We start from the raw sequence: 21,204 nt of genomic DNA on the forward strand, positions 1-21,204 counted from the left end.
CATTTCAAGTTATCTACAGGAGAGTGAGCAGGCAAGGAGGAGGTATATAATGTTTTCTTTGGAACATACCTTTGCTAAATATATTTTTAAAGGTTGCTAATCTGTTCCCTGCCTAGGAAACCAAGAAAGTAAAAAAGAGAAGGAGATTATGGACATATCTGTTACTTCAGTGCTGTGGCGTTTCTATGACTTCCATCTCCTACGCAGCTGCAAGCTCCACGGGAAAGGGATATGTGACTTGTGTTGAAAACTTTCAGGTTTCCTGTTCCTCTGAGCAAGCTGGTTTCTGGCTGAGCCAGTTAACTTTACTGCTGGGCTATCCATATTTTTTGTTGCCCTGGAAGATTTGTGGTCTTGCTGTTCCTGACCACCCTGGATAGTTGGTGATCTCTTCCCTCCAGACTCACAGCTCCAGCAGTGTAGTGGTATCAGCTGTGTGCAAGTCTCTTTGAATTCTGCTGTCACTTGTATTTCTTGTGAATAAAGTGTTGCTGTTACAGAATTCCAGGGAGCCCTGAATATAAACGTATCAATTATGTTTCAACAGAACAGCATCTGTTGTTGAAATTGGGTATCATTTATTTGGCATCAGCATAGCAAAGGTTTGGCCAACAGCCAGAGTAAAATATTCCAGGACAAACTGTGGCAACAGGAGTCATCTCTGAAGGAATTCTCTGAAACTCAGGTGCTCTGACATGATCTTTTAATAAATTCTTAAGACATTGGGGACTTTAAGCAAAATGCAAGGCAAAAAGGCAAAAAGCCTTCTAGGTTCCACATTCTGTCTACCTTTCTTTCTTTTTCATGTCCAATTTGTGGTGTGTTTTTTTTTTTTTTTTTTTTTCCTTCTTCCCTGCTCTCTAAAGAGATATGTGCACAGTTTGGGGATGTATATATCCTGTGGTTTAAAATCCTTTTTTGGCTTTCCATTTCATATTCCAGTGCTTGTTCACATAAAAATTCAAAATGAAAGCAGTCAGTGATGGCTTCATTGGGGAAACTGCTTAACTGTGAAAGGCAAAACTTTCAAAATAGGGGAGTAAGAAATTTCTTGTAAAAGATATGTAGTTGTTTGTGGGTTTTATGTGATTATTTTTATTTCTTGATTAACTCAGTCTCCTTACTCTTCATCCCTTTTTTTTAGACCTTATCTACGTAAGTTTTGCATTCTCCTAGATGTGAGTGAGTGAAAAAAGTAACTTCAGAAGGTTAGGAAACTCCCAGTCCCAAAGACATTCCACTTGTCATGGCCATAGTTGCCATGGTTCAGTAAATATTTTAGAGTACCTGTGGGAAATTGGAAATTCAGATCACTTTGCTTTTATGGATGATCCTTATACTTGAAGGAAGTAAAGAAGTAATTCTTCTGTTTAATGTTACAGCTTCTAATAGCCAACTGGTTGATTCTGGTATCTTTTTAAAATCTAATACAGGAAGATCAGACTTGGAAAGCAGAAAATACGGCAGGAAGACTCTGCGTCATGTAACATATCCAAAAACGTGTCTTTGCACTGACTGGGCTGCAAACATTCTCCTTCCCTTCATCACATGGAAGTTTTTCACTTGTGCACTAAAGAAACTCCTTTCTATGAAAGTGTTAAGACCAATGTATATAAAAGTAGTTAGGACATAATAGGCAATAGATTTTCAGTGCTGGATTAAAAGCTTGCAGAGTAAAGACAAACTTTTTTTTTAAGTTTGTTTTGTTTTGTTTTTTAACTCTGAGGTTTGAAGTCCTGTGAAGTTCAGTTTCTCTCCAAGGGGAGAGAACAATGAAAGGGAGGGAGTTCTGTCATATTGTCAGCAGTTTAAATTGTTGGTTTCTGTTTGGGTAGAAAAAAAAATTCCTGTTTGGGTAGTAGATTTGGGTTAATTTTTAACTTCGTACTCTTGAAAGAAATCATGAATTCAGATTTAAGTGATGAAACCTCTTTAGGAAAATCAATATTACCTCTATCAGCTAAATTTATACAAGAGGTCAGCATTGTTACTGCCCTGGCATAGCTGGAGCTTAATGATTAACCTCTTAGTGACTGATCATGTAACTTCTGGCTTTCCCTCTGGTACTTAATATAGGCATAAGCCAAGATGATAACAGAATGCTGGATGAGAGCAGTATGTGCTATTTGGGGGAAAATCTCTTTCCAAATCCTACAAGCAGTATGCATAAGCCCAGTGAAACTGAGAGAAGCTCATTAAGAAATCAGATTAGCTGTCTGCTTTCGAGGCGAGTTAGAGTCTGCCCAGCCTAGCAGTCAGGGATGTCTGACTGGTGGCTTCTCTGCTAATCGTGCCGTCGCCTTTCATAGAGGCACCTGCTCTTGCAGTTCTGCTGGGCACGTGTATTTATTTCAGCCACGTATCACACTGAGAGTGGAAGTGATACCCTGTAATAAATTTTAAAATCCTCTTCAGTGCTGAACCTGGCACAGGCTTGCTCTGTTGTGTCGCCCTTCCATTCAGCAGATTTCCTTGTGCGATCTTACGAAGTGTCGTGTAAGCAGTAGCATACAAGAGGAGGGAGGGAGGCTTTCTGTGAAAGCAGTGCTTAAAAACGCAGCATTAGGTTCAAGGTTCAAAGCCAAGTATTTGTCAAGTACCAGACAGTGTGCTTGCTCCAGCAGTAAGCATCTCTGTTATTTTTTCTGCAGTTTAAAAAGAGAAAATCCATATGATTTTGGGAACTGAACATGAAAAAAAAAAATCCAGTCTGTTTAGTTAATGTAATAGCCTGTAAAGTCTGAAAGTTTTCCTGTTAAGATGCAGAATGTGAGGAAAAGCAATTCTAATGCCAGCAGGCTGATGTATTTATCTCCACAAAATACAGATCTGCTGTCCCATATCCGTAGATGTTCATGTCCACGGAGAGACCTGACTGTGGTGCACCATAGTAGCAACTGAAACACGCTGCCAGATGGGCACTGAACATCTCATCAACTCTTGCAATGTGTGCATAAGGCTGTGTCTTTAGAGGGTGTCTTCTGTTGGTAATTGTGGCTTCCCATCAGGGTTTGTTCAGCTTCCATCTCTCCGCTCACTTGAAGGAGGTGTGTTGTGACTGCAGCTGTCCTGGCAGTTGGGGTTTTTTATATTTTGCATTTAATCTTAAACTTGCAATTCTTAAATATATGAATATTGTGTCATTTCTGCCTAGAGGTTTATGAACAATTTTGACCTGTTGCTCGCATCTCTAGTGGATTGGAATTTTAGTGTGCCCTCAAGGAAAATGAGAGAAGATGTATGGTACAGTATGGTAGATGACCTGTATCGTAGGAAGAGTAAGTACATCTAGGTATCTGTGATACCTCTAGCCCTTTGTAGGAAGAACGTGGTTCTCAGAGTCCTGCTGGAGGTGATGTGTACTGTCCTTGCCTCCAAATGCACAGAATCATTGATTCTCTTGGTTTTGGGAGAGCCCATTCTCAAGAATGTTAGTGCATTACACTTGGGTTTGTTTAGAACATTCAGGTTCTGAGGTGGAGTTCTATTTTATAGTACCTTCAGATTAAATACTGGGGTTGCTGAATCTGCTTCTGGCACCACAGCTCTTGTATTGAGGAATGGCCTGTTCAGAGCAGTGTTTGCAGAAACGTTCTGGTACATCTCACTGTTACCAAGTCAGTACTGCAGCCTTATATAAGCTAGTCTCCATCCACTTAACTCCTGGACAACTTTGATGATTAATATTTATATAAAAGCTTTTGTGTTTCCACAGTGCAATTGTCTCACTCTCAGAAGAGGAGGTGGCTTTTTCCCTGTTCACTTGGTGTGAAAAAACTTGCAAAGGCTTTCAGCAGCACTGCATCACAGACAGACATCAACAGAAAAACTAAGGTCATCTTTAATTCGGTATTTCATTTTGTGAAATTGCCTACTCTGAGAGAAATAAAACATTTACATGTATATTAACCAGTGTTTGCCAGCTCTTGGAATAAAGCCAGTTCTCTCAGGGCCAAACAAATGCTCTGAGTGAATGAGTAATAATCTGCTATTGTCACTCCTAATTTATGGATGGGTAGATAGAGCAATGTTTGCCAGTTTAAGTTGTCCTATTTGCCTGAAAGACTAAACATCATGATTAGCTATCAAAGACTAAACATCACAATTAGCTATCAGCTTCTGTATCTATAGCATGTCTATTTATAGCTGATTTACTCGATACAGCTGTCTCAAAACTTGCCCACGTGGTAAGAACTAATAGTGGAAGAGGACGAAGGTTACAGATGTTTTGGGACAGTAATTTGGAAGCTGTAGCTAAGGGTTGAAAAAATGTATGGCATCTCCTCTTCTTAAATGACATCCAGGGTCCCTGTGCCTCATTTATTTTATGAGGAAATCTGTGCCATCATCTGTCATGGTTTAGGGTCAGGGCTGCCCCCAGACCTGCAACAGACGCTCGCTGTTAATCTGTCTCCCCGGAAAGGGGAAGAGAAAGGGAAGAAGGGAGAGAGACTTCTAGATCAGAAAAGTAAAACAGCTTTAATGAAAATAATACTAATAAAACGGAATATATACAATTATATACAAGACCAGTATGGATCCCAACCCCTCCCTGATGGCAATATGTCACCGTCACCCCTGGCTGGGGAGCAGCCCCTGGGGAAAAGTCCCAGGCTGGGCTCAGCCACAGGTGGCCACTGGGTACAGCAGCTGGGTTCTGGAACTCGGTTCAGGAACACATGGGATCAAAGGGAGAATGGACAGAGTCCTCCTCGGATGACAGGCATTGAAGAGGGAACAAAAGAGAAAAGGGACTTGACCCTCTGATCCTTCAGTTTTATACTGAATATGATGGCTTTGGGATGAAATACCCCACTGGTTGCTTTAGGGTCACCTGTCCTGTCCGCTCCTCCCCGCAGGTGCGGCTTTTACTTCCTGCCCCGCTCCATGTGGTACATAAGATTTAGTAGTGACCTTAGTCTGCACACCAATACTTGGTGATAACTGTAAACGTGGAGCATTATCACTGGTAGAAGCAGACACTGTCTGCAAAACTATGCTGCTAACTTCAGAAAGTGCACTTAGTTAGAAGAGCTTTAGCTGAAAAGTGAAATCACTGAATGGAATTAGTTCTGTTCTACCCCAAACCAGGACATCATCTCTCTCATGTTAAGAAAAGTTAAAAATCTATAGATTCTCAACATAATGACTGTACTGAGCTTTTGTTGTTGATATACAAGTAAAAGGAGGAGGACATAGTACCTTACAATGACTTTTTCCTTTGTCTCTGAGCCTTTCCATTTGCTTGATTTTTCAACAAATGCAGTTAAAAACAGGTTTGAAAACCTTGTTTTACACATTTATAAACATGCTTTTCTCATGAAGTTAACAGTATTGGCAAGATTGGAGTAAATTAAAACAGCAATGAAACTTCCTTTTGGTGAGAACGATGTGTGTTTTTAATGGCATCACTTAAAATCCTACCCCTGATAAAGTTTGTATTGAATACCACAGAGAGGCAAATAGCACAGCATCCCTCTAGAGTAGGAGTTAGAAGCATAGAATCACTCTTGAGATGAAATTGCCCTCAGAACGTCCTGTGAAGCCTCCCATGAATCTGATCTTCTGGCCAGTTGTGGAGGAGTGTGCTGTATCACACCTAAATAGACAGGTAGGAGATAGATGAGAATTACAAACCTTGCTTGCCAGCCACTAAGAGTAAATAAACACAGTGCAGAGGTGAGACCAGTAACTGATGTCTGTGTTCTCTGATGGATTGTCTCTTCCATCCATTTCTTTCAGTCTTTATTTCACTTCCATGCAGCTTTTCTTCAATGCTCTTGATTTATCTTCCCTTTTTTTTCGCTTCTTCTTTTGCACCCTAATGGGCCTTTCCTGCTCTTTCTGGCTGGGCTTCATTATCTCACTCACCTACTTTGCACTGCATCTCAGTGTTTTTTTTTTCCTCCTTTCTCCCCACCACATTCAACTTCCTGTCTGTGATCTTGTTAAATGAAATACCGGCAAGAGTGGTTTGTGTTGATGTTGTAGATACCAGGATGTCCACAGCCCAGAGTGCAGCCGTTGATATTCTGTCTGTAAGCTGTGGAAGACAGACTCTGAAGAGATGCCTAAAGACATGATTCCTCAGCCCCTCTGAAAGGTCAGATGTAGGACTTTACTTCTGTACTGTGCAGCCTTAGGTGTCACCTGGTTTTCACAGGCACTTCGATAAGATGTATCACAGACTGTTCCAGGGCTTTGTCACCCTCACAGTAGAAAAGTTTTTCTTTACATTGAGGTGGAACTTCCTGCGTTCTGGTTTGTGCCCTTTGCTCCTTGCCCTGTTGCTGGGTACCACTGAAAGGAGACTAGCTCCATCCTCTTGACACTCACACTTTAGATATTTATAAACATTGGTGAGATCCCCTCTCAGCCTTCTCTTCTCCAAGTGCAACAGTCCCAGGTCTCTCAGCCTTTTAGCTTTAAAAACTAATATATCCCCATTTTGAGAGAAAGTCACCTAATATGTGATACAAACCCTGTATTTACTGATCATGGGCAGGCACCTTTCAACACCCGTTCCCTGCAAGCTCATGGTTCCCAAATCATCCATGGGCCCCAGCGCTGGCTTGACTTCCACTGTTAAAGGTTTAGGGTACAACTTGAAATGCTTTGATTGTTGAGTGCCTCCTGGTACATTGACAAGAAGAATCTACTGAATACACCCAAAGATGTACTATCGAATGTGATGGTGTGAATGAGCCCTATTTTTAAGATCTGGTCAGCAGCATCTTAGTAAAAATGGAAGGTGGGAGGAGTGCCAACTGCACCACAAAATCACCCCCACCCACCCTGCCAGGAAAACAACAACAACAAAAACCCAAAGACAAAACCCCCAGCCAACCCACCCAACAGCTTGGAGCAATGTTTCTTGAAATTGCTCTAAAATATGAAGTTATTAAGATTAATCTGAATTAATCTATACAAAGTAAGAAGGATACCTGCTTAGATCTCAGCAGCAGCAGGTGTTTGCAGTATTATATATAGAAAGCAATCCAAATTGAGGTGCTTATTAAATTTGCCTTTATGATGCTTTGAAGAATTGCAGTGGAGCAGCAAAGAAGAATTACCAGAGGCTCTGGCTTAGAAGGGTGACTTAAATAGCTGTGCTGCCAAAGGAAACAGAACATAAACTAGAATAAGTGATAGACTCATTCAGAAAAGGTTATCTAAAAGCGATTAGTCTCTAGCTTGGTGAGGTTGGCCAAGAGCTTTGGAGGTATGTGGTCGAGCAGAGGAGAGCTTAATTTTTTGGTCAGTATTGAAATTTAATATATTTTCCGGGGAGTTGTACTGTAATCTTTTCTAGCACTTTTATTTCTCCTTTGTTTCTCTTTTCCTCTTCCCCCAGATGACAAAAACTAATTCTGCAGGAGATGTTCACGTTGGGGAAATGGACTCCTTCGGAAATTTTTCTGCCTTTTTGGATAAGGCTGTGGGGAGAATCCTGCATGTCGTTCAGCATTTTCTAAAATTCTTGAAATGCTGTCGGGCCTCTGCAGAGAGGTGGCTGAGCAGAACAGCTAACAAATTGTCAAGTAAACCAGTTCAGAGCAGCGGGCTCAGCTGGCAGAGAGACCATTAAAAATGAATCAAAATCTGCCATGTTTTTTTTTTTAATGAGATACTCAGATTGATTTAATTTGGCAGGGAACATACCAGGAAATCGTTGTGTGGGAAAATCGATGCTTTGGGGAGCAGCTAATTGCCCTGTTTGAGATCTGAGGTCCTACTTTTAACGTAGAGAAGCATGGAGCACTTGGTGAGTGCTTTTGAAGAAAGTCATTTGTGTGTTAACGTGGTTGAACTCTGATTCTCACCAAATAGCTGTTTGCTGAATGTTATAGCGGAGTTCCTGAGACATCCTTCTCTGACTGCCTGGGCTTACTTGTAGTGGACTTGCTACACACACAGCTCCATAGCATTTGCTTTTACTTCTGAGTTTTTGAGCTGGTGGAAAGTCCTGGCAGTAGGACTGTAAACAGGAATACATAAATAGGTGGTGCAGGAACCAGTGTTGCAGGACTGATGAGGCAAACCAAGCTTGTGTTCAGCGGGTGCCTTTGCTGGCAAACTCCCTCTGGCTAGACTGTGCAAAACTTTCTGCTTTCTGTCTCTGTAATTTTATTAAGTCTTAATTAAACTTTCTGCATTTAAATTAGTTTACATTAATGTAGCACTGTCTTATTATGTGTATATTGACAGACGTTAGCAGGGATTTGATCAGCCTAATCCAGCTGTGTGTAATTATGTGCCTTCTTAAATAATTGCAAACAGAGTCTATCAATCATGGCAGAAAAGCCTGCTGCTGTATTATAATGTGGGATTGGTTAGTGCAGTGTAATAAGACTACAGGTTTAAGCTGGGGAGTAGACAGAACGAGAGTTTAATGAGACCAGTGATAGGAAGAAAAAATTCCCCACCCATCCTGTGTTGCAAGTCTTGGTTCTTATCTCCCTTCCCCTCAAAAAAAAAAGGTGTCCTGATTGCATTGTTGTCACACTGATGTTGAGAACTTTTATGTAATTTGAGAGGAATTTGGGAAAGGTGCAGATTTCTGGCTGTGGGAGGAAGAGCTCTAGTCTAAACCTGTGGTGCTGTTCCATGGTAAGGTGGAGGTTTTTATTTCACTCATTGATAACTTGATTACCTGGATAAACCAAGAACCACGTAGAAGGTAACAGAGAGGAATGAAATCTGCCAAGTGGCAGTACTGCATAAGCTCTAAAATACCTGCTCTGCTTGGAAAACAAGGAAGGAAGGGAGTAACACAGGCGACTGCTTCAATGGTTGTTTTTGGGTTGATTTTTGTGTGATTTAGTTCCTCTCCAGTGTCATGCAGTGTTCCCCAGGCACATGTACAAGCAGGGAGAGGCAGGAATGGTCCCACAGTCTTTCCTCAGCCCCCCACTAGAAATCCATCTGTGCCAAGAAAAGCTTGGAAAAGCACAACTCCAGACAAGCTGAGAAGGGGGTTAGTTTGAGATCTGAACCCCTCATTCAGCATGCTCTGACATTGCATCCAGCTTGTTTTAGATTTCTGAAAGCTTCCAAGTTACTTAATAAAATAAAATGGTGGGTGCCACTATCAGTGCCATGCTGTCCATATTCCCCTGCAGGACTATCTCAGAAGGGTTTCAGGAGTCCAGGTACACATCTGTCTTGCTTTCTCCTAGAGATTGTTCTCTGATTTCACCTAGAAGAGAGAGACTTCCCTTTGTGTCTTCTGAAAAAAACAAACTGTTTCACGAATAGTTGAAGTCCAGCACACACAGATTGTGTTACGGTCAGGAAGTACACATGTTGTTTCTAGGTGTTGCCTTGGTATCCTGGGAGCTGTTCTCAGTGTTTCTCATCTGTCAGTCACTCCATGGCTGCCCTCTCCGGTGCACACACACGTACACACCCCTGCTGCCCCAGGCTCATCCCTTCCATTTGCATTTTTTTTGTGTTTTTCACATTTAACAATCCATTCTGCTGGGGGCGTGGATTTTTTTTTTTTTTTTTTTTGCCTGCCAAGGTTTAGCCTGGACTGAATTTTCAGTGCCAAAATTTTAATGACAGTAGAATTATAATGAAAAGCAGCAACAGCGCCTCAACTCTCCTGTTTGCATTGCAGAACTGTAACACCAGGCTTGGGCTTGCTGGCGTTCTGCCTGGTGGGTGTCTCACGGATCTGTTTCAAACACTTTCACAGAGATGCTGTCTCACAGAGCGACCGTGTTGGGAACCCAGTAGTTTGAACGGGAGGAGTAATGACCAGACCAAATGCTGCATTGTAGAAGTGTTTCCCATGTAGCTCATCATCAGCTTGGAGGGTGAGTGCCGCTAGCCCCTGCTGACAGTTCAGCTTGTGGTGTGAGTTAGTAGTGACAGTCCCGGCCTCGGTGGGCTTGTGACCCTGATGCAGCCGAAGTGGAAAACAGCAGTGTTATTTTCACACCAGATTCCCATTGCTGCACCTTCTTGCAGATGCCAAATGCTTGGAGTTGATCTGGGAGAGCGGCATGTGAATTTTGAGGAGCTCTGACACCAGTGACTTCTTTCTGTTTCTTTTTGTTTATTTATTTATCATTGCTATTTAGAAACTGACTGAATTTCCATAAATACACTGGAAAGACAAATGTTTTGTATCCAAAGGAGTCTTGTCAGGAACAGCTGAGAAAATTACTTTTTAAGAAAACAGCTGAGCAAACACATAATATCAAGTCATATGCTAGGTACTGTGGTTTACTGCATCTATGCACAAGATCATCTGTAGTTGTGTAGATGGAGACTGGCAGGCTCCTCTTTTACAGCCTCCCCTAGGAACTGAATTCATGCAGTGACAGAAATTATGTGTTTGTTTTTCTTGGGTTCTCAGTAAACATTAATTGTATTTCTTCATTGCAGTTCCCGTTGCAAAAGTTGTCTTGATGCTGGTTCTTCATATACAAAGAAGAATACTAGTTACTTAGCCACCAGTTCATGGAGCAAAAGGACTTGCCTTTTAATTTTTTTTTTTTTTTTAAATTTAATTCTCTTCTGTGTCTTTGCTGCATTCGGGGCAGATAGCATTGCCCTGAGCCCTGTATGAGCCAGAAATACCATCACCTCCTGTGTGCTCAGCAGGGCTGTCCCAGATGCCGAGATGCGTGGCCGTTTGTTTCTAGCACAGACGACTCGTTATACCCAAGTCCTCAGAGTTGTGAAAATCGTATTGAAATAGCTTTCTGCTTTGGCGGCCTTGCTCTCTCTGACTTTCTGGCAGCATTCAAGGCTCCCTTTCATTTTCTGAATGCTGTGAGTAGTTTAGAGACTCTCAAAGCTGCATTTACAGTAAATGTGGTGTTGCAATAATGATGGGTCAATTCAGATCTAGGTCTGTAATTTGGAAAAAAGGCCGACACTCATCACTATAAAATAATGTTAAACCCACTTCAGACGGCATCTTAATAGTTCCATATTGTTGTGCGTGTAATTAAAAGCTTTTAGCCTTGCAAACAGGATTGTTTTGACTTGCTAATCATAATTCCTTGCTGCAGTCAAATTGAGGTAAATTTTTATGATATTAAGAATTAGCCTCATGCTGTAACATGAAAATCCATTTTTCACAGAGCAGAAAATTTTCTCTTAATGCTTTTCTTCATTTTTAGCACACTGAAATCATGACAAATAGTGTCACTGAAACAGAAGGTCTCATATTTAGCATTTCAAGCATTATGTTCAGCTGTACATCAATCCTGCTGTGCAGCTTCTGTTTGAAAGTAGCCAGCTGGGTGATCCAGAGCATTTGATGGTGCAGAAGCCAGTTGTTTGTGTGGCTGTTCCTGCAGAGCCCCTGCTCACTTTAGTTGCTCTTGTTTCCTTAGGGTGATGGCTTGTACAAATTAAAAGTTTTGTTTTTAAACACTTGATAATTATTTCCCCTGGTTAGTGGTGCAGAGCTGTGTTTGGGTACCAAAAGGAACTGTCCTGCAACTGAAATATTTTGCTTGGTTGTGGAGCCGCTTGTGTGTTGCTGAAAGTGGGTTGGCTGGGGAGGTTTGGGGGGAGAGAGGATGTGGCTGGGATTAAAGTGTTTTGTTAATCCTCTGGGCACGCTGGCTCTTTAGGGTTCAGCTCACTTAGTCAAATTGGCAAAAATCTCTGCTCTATCCATCTTTGTCACCCACACAAGTGATTACACAGAACATTTTGCTCCTTTAGAGCCTGTCAAATAATGAAGAGTTTTTAAACTATCATTTTACATGTAGTGTTTAAACTGGAGTGTAATAATTGTGCTTGAATCTGATGGAAATAGTGCTGGACAATCACTACTGCAGTTGCATAAAAACTGTTACTGTCAGGCTTTGTTTTTCCTAAAAATCCCTCTCCTCAGAGCCAGGTTTGTAAGGCGTTAGTTGCCTAATGTGTTGACACAAACACAGGGAGGAGCAGGTTTAGCTTCTGTCTCTGTGTAAGATCTGGGTGAGCTCCTGCAGATCCTACCCAGGTAACAGCCACATGAAGGGATGAAGGGGTTCTTCAGAGAAGATGTAGGGATTGCTCTTCTTTCTCTTATACAGGCCAAAACTGAAACACAAGGAAAAAAACAAAGGACAGAGTTGGACCTGGATGGATTGAAAGGCTGCATGCAGAACTGAGCTTGCTGCAGACCACATCTAGAGCTCTGTGCACAAGTTTTCCTGTTTGTGAAGATGTCCCAAGCGCCTACTGAAATATTTTTTTGAATTCCCATTTAACTGCATTTCTAACCTGGCCAGATCACCTTAGAAATTGGTGACTTTGCTGATGCTACTCTAGCAATGGCCAGACCTTAAGAGTTGCAGGAAAGAAAATTCCCTCTCCAAAACGTGGTATTTCACCTTGAGGTAAAATTAGTTCTAGTGTAATAAAAAAAAGTAAATTTGTATTTCAATACAAATTTGTAGCCTAATACAAGTCTTGTCCTTTATTAAGTAGTACCCAGGGTTCATGTAACAGTATTACATGCAACTCAATCATTTATTAAAAAACAATCGAAACAAATCAAACATTTACATCGTTTCAAAGATAGGAAATAATGCATATCTGTTGCTTAAACCCTACTTTAATTTAGGGTAGAATTAAGAATGTTACTACTTCAGCCAACTTGTTGGTCCTGGGCTCCCCATGCTGGCTGGGATAGCATGTCAAGTTTCCTCCTTCTGTGTCAGGAGCTGTCATCTCCCTGTAGTGGCCACCAGTTTGGCCACTGTGAAGCTGAAGTTACATGAGATAAGGAAGGATTAAGACCTCACATATAGGAGACTCTGGAGAGCCCCTCTGGCTGCCCAGAACTGCTGTGGCTGTTCTGGTGGGACCATGCAAGCAGACGCTCTGTGCCCATGGCTTTGCCAGCACTTCAGGGAACCATCCTCTTTGACTGGTGGGAATGGTGGCCTTTGTCAGGAGGCCAGGGAGTGCTCCTGTTTCAACAACTGCTCAGTACAGAGCAGTGGTTTCCTCATAGCCAGGCTTCCTCTTGCCCCCAGGGTCCCCACCTCCTCCTCTTGCCATCTCTTGGACTCTGACTCTTCTATGCAATTGGATATTAGGAAGAATTTCTTCACTGAGAGAGTGGTTAGGCACTGGAATGGGCTGCTCATGGAGGTGGTGGAGTCATCATCCCTGGAGGTGTTCAAAACACAAGTAGGTGTAGCACTTAAGGCTATGGTCTGGTGGTTAGGGGAATGCTGGGATGGAGGTTGGTGAAGGTCGTTTCCAACTGTGGTGATTCCATGATTCTTTGAGCCTCCATGTGCAGTACCCTGAAGTACTCAGTCCAACAGCAAAAATAAGTAACAAGCTGATAAGCTGGTTGATTTTAGTTCTTCCTGGCTCCAATACTGGTGTGTCGTGGTGATAGGGAACTACTGGTTTTAGAGCTTTTTAACACTCTTTTTAACACTTTTAATCTGAAGGGAGTTGTCTGCTTAGGTGTCTCCTGTCCCTTTCCCACACTGCTGGCAGGCAATCTGAATACAGTGTGTCCCAATTGGCTTCTGGTTTGTTGTTTGGTTTTATTTTTAAAGTCTCAGTAACATCTGTGGCTCTAGGGGAAAAAAAATTAAGTGATAAAAATTAATTCTTGTCAGGTGATTTGTTTGAATTTCAAGGTGTTTTGCTGTTCTAGAAATGTTATGTCAGTAGCAGGATGGTGCGGCCAAGCTAATCCAAACTGGTTTGCAAACACTTGTAACTTTGGATTTAGAGAAAAAAGTATTCAGCTGAAGATGGCTAACACGTTCATGTTGTAAGGTTGGTGGTAATAAGTTCTTCAGACGTCTAGACATGCAATTACACTAAGTGCAAATAAAGGAAATCTTTCATGCATGTGTTGCATGTAGAAGGAGATGCAGAATTGCAATAGTTGGCAAGTGCTGGTGCAGCCAGAGTCAAAGCTGCTGTTCCTGGCTCACAGTAATAGCCACGTGTTCCCCACAAGTTTTACTATGGCCTTCTGGTGCAAAATTATCCCTGCTTAACTGTCATTGACTTGCTTTAAGATGCTGGCAGATGGCTCAGCCTTGGTGTGAGTGATCAGCAAGTCCACTGATGTATGCTCTTGGGATCAGAGGTTAGCTCTGCAAAGATAGCTCAGAGTAACTTCACCCAGAAGGTAGAATGGAGAGCATTTTTATATATAAAAATAAATTTGGATGATGAGTAAGAAGGAATATAATTGCTCTAGATGTCAAGCCAGGCTACTAAATTTGAAAATTTTTATTACATTGAAGAATTAGGTCGTTAGGTTTGTCTTCAGTAGCGTGAACTTTTTAATGTTTTGTTTTGCTTGGGAGGATGCGTGCAGTCCGTGGCAGTGAGCCCTCTCCTGTTCAGGGCAGACTGGGAACAGAAAGGAGACTCTTCCACTTGAAGAGAAAAGATGTTTTTCCAGTTCTTCTGCAGCATGAGGTTACCTGATCATGAAGGTTAGAGTTTGCACAATATTGAAGCACTTGTGGGACATAATTTTCTTGTTGCCCTTCTATATAGCAACTTTCTCTGAGATGTTTTAAATGAGCAGTGCTAACTAGAGTGTTAATGACACCCACCCCAATGGTATATTAATTTCTTCCTTTCTTGGCTTGAGTTCAGCCTTCCCAATGCACAAGCAGGGTGGTTATGGGTTGAAGGACGCAGCTCAGTAATGTGAGATTATTTGTTCTCATGGACCCTGCACACCACAGGGAACGAGGCTGTGATTTTGTAATCCTGGCCCTGATTCACTGTTCTTCATGTATCTGCTTCTTCCTTTCCATGTTTGTCAGTATTCATCTGCCTTCCAGTGAGGTCCACGAGTGGCCAGTGAGAGGCTTGGCAGCGGAAGGGGAGAGCTGTGGCTCTCTTACTCCGCTTGCACGACACGGGCGGTAGAACTTTGTCTTAGGCAACCGAGGGCTGTGTTTTATGTGCTGGTGTGCACCACCACGAGCACAGCAGCACGTACGACGTCCTGGCCCTTCCCTCTGGGGCTCGCTGTCTCCTGCAGCAACTGCCTCGTGCTGGCAGCAGGAGCATGGCGGCAGCTCCCAGAGATTCACCGCTTCCATTTTATGCTTCAGTTAAGAAGAACCCTAAGGCTCATCTCCCTGAAAACTCTGGGACAGTTTCTGTGCAAGCCCATCTCTGCCAGCGGCAAAGCTGAGTAACCCAGTCTACTGGAAACGTATTTGGAGATTGATGCCAGCTTCCCAAACTGGAGAGCATCCACTTGCAGTTCAAGTGGTGCTGACATTTGCAGGAGTGCTTTCTGTCCAAAGCCGTCAGATGTTAGCTAGCATAAGTAATTAACTTGGTATAATTTTGCTTCAGAATGAAATATTAATTCAAAAAAGACTTGAAAAATCCTGATGTTTCAGATGTCTGGGTAGCCAAGTGATGCTGCGTGGAGCAAGGTATATGTTTATTGTTAGAGAGATCGGCTTTGTGGCAGCTCCTGTTCATTGGTATGGTGCACAGAAGGTCCCCAAGGCTCTTGCTGTCTATCACTTCTTTGGTCTTGTGTGTCATCCAGATACAAAACCCACTGACGTACACTAACAATGGAGACAGAAATCAACATGAAAATGCTGTAGCCTGAAATATTCGAGTTGCCTAATTATCCCAATGGGCAAATGTAAAATGTTATTTTGCTTAGTCATTTTTCCAGGGTTTGGTGATAAAGCTTGTGACTAGAGCAGGAGGGGACGGATGGAAATGGAAGAGGTAAACCAGACATTTCTGCCCCAGAGAAAATTCAAGAGTTAGAGAAATTGTAAACAACAAAATCAAACCACAAACCCATTGCTTGCAGAAAGTGGGGCTTTGCAGGGCAAAGAGTGCCCTGAATCAATGAGAGGGTTGAAGATTTGCTGAGAAGAAAGAAAGTTTAGAAATGAAGTAGTCCCATTTGATTAAAAGACTGGAACAGTGTCATGTGTAGTTGTGCCATCCAGTACCTAATTACCTCCCTGAACTGGCCACTTCTTGTCTCTAAATCTGTTACATATTTTCCTTCTAATGCTCCAGCTTGCAGGAGGAGTTGGTTCTCTCTAAGACTTGAACTTTATTGTTTCCTCTTTTGAAAATCATCCCAGCACCAAAATTTCCCTTTTGTGACTTATCAAAACCAAGTGAAGTGTTTGCCTCAGAGTGCAGGTTGAATTTATGAAACTGATGATCAGAAGAAACAAATGCTTGAAAGGTGCGTGCACGAGATTCAGGATTGGTGAATCCAGCTGAATCTGGTTTTGGAGGTTTTGGGATTTGTTTTTTTTTTTCAGTTTGAATGCAGGAGGGACCACGTGAAGACAGAAATACCGACTCATTGATTTGCTGATGGTTTTTCAGTACCACATGATTGCTCTGGTAGTCTAGTCTCTTCAATAAGTTCAAGTTAGCAGAGTTATTCCCTATTTTGCCCTGAGTGATGCAGTATCTCACCAACCTGATTGGCTGGATGCTGCTGTTATGAGAAAGGATGAAAATTCCTGCACATAACCTATAGGTGAGTTTTCCTGGCTTGTACGTGAGCCTTTTCGTTTGGTTTTGCTTCTGTAGTCAGGTTGACAAATAAGGGTGAGTGGTGACACCAACAGAAAGCATCCCACTTGCAGTGAAAACTGCTGTTTTTAAAAAAGTAGTTATAAGACAACCAATACCATCGACCAAAGATAGCACATCAGGAGGAAATCGTGTTGGTAGTGAACTGAGTGAGCTATGCAGCTTTGCTTGTTGACCCATGCTCTTCACGTACAGCAGCACACTAAAACCATCTTCGTATTTTGATGTAAGAGGAGGGAAATAGAGGCAGTTACATTAAACCACTAATTTCTACATATGTTTTATTCTGAGCATGTTAGAGTGATGGAAAAACATCAGTTTGTAGTTTACTTTCAATTCAACTTGATACTTGACACTGGTAGTTGTTACCCTCCAAATTGGTGTTGAGATCCACATGGCCTGTGTCCAGCTGTTGTGCTACTGCTGGACTGGGGGATGTGGCAGGGGCAATATAGCCCAGCTGTTGGCATCCTCCCTCCCGCCACCCAATTCACACTACATCAGTGAATCACAGAGCAGCAGGCAGCTTAGGGGCAAAAAACCTTGGAGTATGGAAATTTTAAGCACCTATTAATTGTCCATATTTCAGAGAGGCTTTCGTATCACGCGGTGGTTTTGTTAATCTCACTTCGTAGATGGTTCTGCTTTAAAAAATTGGTCAAGTAGCTGCTTCAGAGCAACTGCTTTATTAACGACTGCTTGTCTACACCAGTGATTTGTCAGCAGGTTGGTTATTGCTTGGGATCTTTCCCCTGTAAAAATGACAGCTGTGGTCAGAGTGACAGCACTGAGTCACCTTATGATTTAGGTTTTGTTCTGTGGCAGCAGAACCAGACCTGTAAGTTAAGGCAGGTCTTTCCCCATATTTCTTTCTTCCCTGTATTTCTGCCCCTTATTCCAATATGTATGTGGTGTGGATGATAAGGGGTTAAGGCTTTTCCTTGTGGTAGGGTGTGTGTGCGCCCATCCTTGTTCTGCAGGTTTGTGGGGAGCCACAGACCTCGAGCTGGGAGCCTGCTGCTGTGGCAGGGAGGGGCAGCTGGTACTCTGTGTTGATGGAAGATTAATCATATTATTTTCGTTAAGTCTTTAGCTGTGTTATTTTCTTTGCCTTGGAGCATAAAATGTATGGTGCTGGGCTTTGTTTCTGGCGTAACAGAGGGTAGGACACCACAAAAAACCCGTATAGCTTCCACGGGGCAAGTATTACTGATGAGCTGAGCGAGCACACTGCGATTCCCTTCCCTTCAACGCAGCTGCGGAGATACCGGCGCCTGTTGGATAAAAGATGGGAGCTGCAAAACTTTTTAATAACTGGGCTATTTATGGATCTTGGTCAAAATAATTTTTTTTTCTTCTCTTGCAGTTTCTTGCATAGCCAGCCACTTGAAGGAGAAGGAATTCTTCAGCCCCTTGTTTCAAAAGGCCTTGGACTGTGCTCTGCTGTTCAACACCCTTCACTCCCCACTTCAGACGAACAAAAGATCTGAAGAGGAGGATGAGGCAGCTGAGAGGAAAACCCAAAAAAGAGACCTCCAAAGATAAAAAGGAGAGAAAACAGGCAATGCAAGAGGCCCGGCAGCAGATCACCACCGTCGTGCTCCCCACGCTGGCTGTTGTAGTGCTGCTGATTGTTCTATTTGTTTATGTAGCGACTCGTCCAAATACAACTGAATGATGCAGCTTTTCAGACTTTCTAGCTTTGGAGTATTAATAATTTTATCAAGAGCCAAAAGGAACTCTCTGCCACTCTCTTAGTACTTTACAAAAGAACTTCCTGGTATTTTCAGTCTCTCTCTTGGTTAGGGTCCCACAGATTCTCTTTAGGAATGTAACATAAAACGTATTAGTGAGTGTGCCGGTACGTTTTATGGTCCAGTTCATGTGCCTTTCAGACTTTTAAAATGGTGTTTTTCTTAAATCTGTTTGAAGCTTTATATTGTAAAAGGAAGTCATGTTCTGCTATAAATTTGTAAAAAAATCAGCTTTCGGCTTTTATCACTGTTACAGATAATGTTGCTCCCATGAGCTCTTGTGTGTCTATTTGAGAACTTCCAAAGAAGTGCTTTTCTTCTTTGTACTTAATGTCATATGAAGTGCTTTGATTCAGAAAGGATATATTTATTTTTTGAATAAAAGGGAGAAGTCTTACTTGAATCTTCAAATTATTTTGCAAAAAGTGTGACTTATTGTGAAAGCCTACATTGTGTAGTAATTTTTTCATTACGCACTATATCGTTCACTCAAAAAGAGTTTATTTTTGCTGTGAGATGCCAACATACAAAGTGAATACTTCTGTAAGATTCCTTCCAGTGGATCCTGAAGTTGGAGATTCTACCAGTTTATGGTGAAGTAACTAATATCAAACTACAGAAACACAGACAGTTGTTTATCTGAATGTTAAATACCTAAATCTGTATAAGTGGCAATAAAAAGGTGATTTTGGATACAGCCCTTGAATTATTTTTTTTTTCTCAAGGGAAGGAAGAGTACCATTAGTGTGCTTTAGGTGCCTGTTCTATTTGCTGAAGTGAGCTGCTGTCCTGTGACGTCTCCCTTTCCCCCTCGCTTAAAGGAAGCTGTGGGCACAGTTGGGGCAGTTTTATTTTAGGAAATCAAGCTATACATTCTGATCAAAATGCTTCAATTTTTGATCATATTATTCTACAGCCCTTTCTCATCCAAATATATTAAGGCTCTCAGTATTCATTAGCCTTCAGAAGACTTTGGGGAGAGAATCTGAGAATTCTTGACTGCTGCTTAACTGCAGGCCAAGCAAGGAAGAATGTGATGCTACAGTGCACTGAAGCATAGCAAGAAATGTTTCTGTGCCAAAGACCCCTCAAATCTTTACATGGCATCCTGTCTTTCAGCAGAGGGATGGTACCACTGTCTCTAGCCTGTAGAATTAAACTTGCCCTGCAGACTAAAATGTTTCTGAAATGCAAAATTAGCTAAAAAAATAAAAGGACAGGTTTGGATATGTTGTTAGGTTATGTCTCCCTGCCCCAAACTTGCAGCACAGTTGGGATATAAGCACAGCAAACTATACACAGACAAGATGGTCACTGTGTTATGTCTAGAAGAGTGTTTTTAGCCACCAAGTGACCAGTGGGGAGCCTGCTGCAGGCCCCCGTGTGCGCTGAGACTGACACTTACAGGTGCTTTGGTACCGAGAGCTGCTTACTCCAGCTGGAGAGATCTGAAATGATGCATCTGTACAAGTAATTGCTTAGTCTGTGTCATCTCCCAGCTGTTTCTCTTCTCCCAGGCACCAAATCCTTTTTGTCCTATTTTTATTTTATCTGCAGTCAGGGATGTCTGCAATGGACCTCTGATATTTTGCCCCTTTTTGAAAGGACATGTTCAGCATGAATAAAATTTGTGCCTGAGGAAGTGAACAAGAGTGTGTGTAGTTTAAATGTGTGTTTGTTCTGCGGGGTACTTGGTGTCTTGGGTGTTTTAGAATAGAGGGAAAGTTTCTGCTAACCTCGTCCATAGATTCCTTCTCCTCCTCAGCCTCTTCCACAGATTGTTAACTAGGGTTTTCCTGACCCTGCTTATTCTGTGATACTTTCTGACAGCTCTGACAAAGTCCCTGTGACTTTCCTGTCTCCACATAGCAGGTTTAATCCAGTCCTTTCCATCTGCAGGGCTGCTTTATCAGCCCAAGCAATAATTTTATAATTTGGAAAGCCTTCCCTGAAGCTGTTCAAAGTCCTTATGTGATTCCAACACTCCCCTTAATTTTCTGCAAGAGTTCAGTCTGTGACACATAAGAGCAATTAACTGGCTGATAACAGCTAAGTAGGTAACAATTCAGTTAGGTTAGATAATATTTAAGATTACTTTTCTAATGACATGTTTCATTTCTGCTGCTTTTTCTTATACCCTCCCTTTTTCTTGTCATCTGCAAATTCTTCAGGTCACAATAATGATCTTTTTTGGAGCCAAATGTTTATTAGTTTGAACCTATAGCTTAGTGCTAGTAAATGTGTATTTCACTTCCCCAGTAATTTTACTGAGTGCTAATTTAGGGGGGGAGGGAAACAGTGTTACACATTCAGAATTGTTCCTTAGACAGAAGCCAGTTTGACTTTTAAAAAAAAAAAAATTAAAAAAAATTTCTTCTCTAGTAAACAGTGAAGCTGGATTTTCTACCAAATTCCCTGTTACTAATATTGGACGTGAGGATGCACATTTGGAAAGATAGCATGAAGCCTCTTTAGACAGAAACTGTCAAAAATCACTGAGAAATAATAGGAAAGTAAATTAATGGCAGTTGCCCAAATGTCAACTCCTGTGAACTTCTTAGCTGAAGGTGTAACTGTGTCTCTGTTTTTTAACTGTATGTATTACACCAACTGTCAGTTGCCTTCAAAAATGTTTTAGAAATAGGGTTTCAAACCTTTTCCCAGCACACAATAGCCTTTGGGCAAAACTGAATGATTTATTACAAGCGTTTTACCAGAAAACTCATGCTGCGATCCTTCTTCAGCAGTGTCTTATGATACAGTTTCCAAGAGTGCTCATTATCAGGTGAAGTCATTAAAAACCTGCCATTGCCTGCTGACAAATCAAGTTAAAGAAGCAATTTTTTTAACCAATTTTCCAAAGCATAAATCAAATCTGAGTCAAATACTTAAAGATCAG

At 41.8% G+C, this 21,204-nt stretch overlaps 1 protein-coding gene across 1 annotated transcript; it reads left to right on the forward strand.

Moving 5' to 3' along the window:
* Positions 1 to 2,177: 2,177 nt before the first annotated feature.
* On the forward strand, positions 2,178 to 18,730 carry SMCO4 (single-pass membrane protein with coiled-coil domains 4). Its single transcript, XM_008949388.1, has 2 exons — positions 2,178 to 2,227; positions 17,918 to 18,730. Exon 2 carries the CDS (start codon positions 18,050 to 18,052, stop codon positions 18,227 to 18,229), a length of 180 nt encoding a protein of 59 aa, XP_008947636.1. The 5' UTR covers positions 2,178 to 2,227; positions 17,918 to 18,049; the 3' UTR covers positions 18,230 to 18,730.
* The last annotated feature ends 2,474 nt before the right edge of the window (positions 18,731 to 21,204 follow it).

Source organism: Merops nubicus, unplaced genomic scaffold, assembly GCF_000691845.1.
Source record: "Merops nubicus isolate BGI_N331 unplaced genomic scaffold, ASM69184v1 scaffold4891, whole genome shotgun sequence".
Lineage (NCBI taxonomy): Eukaryota > Metazoa > Chordata > Aves > Coraciiformes > Meropidae > Merops > Merops nubicus.

Excerpts from the sequence above, each read along its gene's own strand:
- SMCO4 (XM_008949388.1), top strand. The coding sequence starts at position 18,050 with ATGAGGCAGCTGAGAGGAAAACCCAAAAAAGAGACCTCCAAAGATAAA.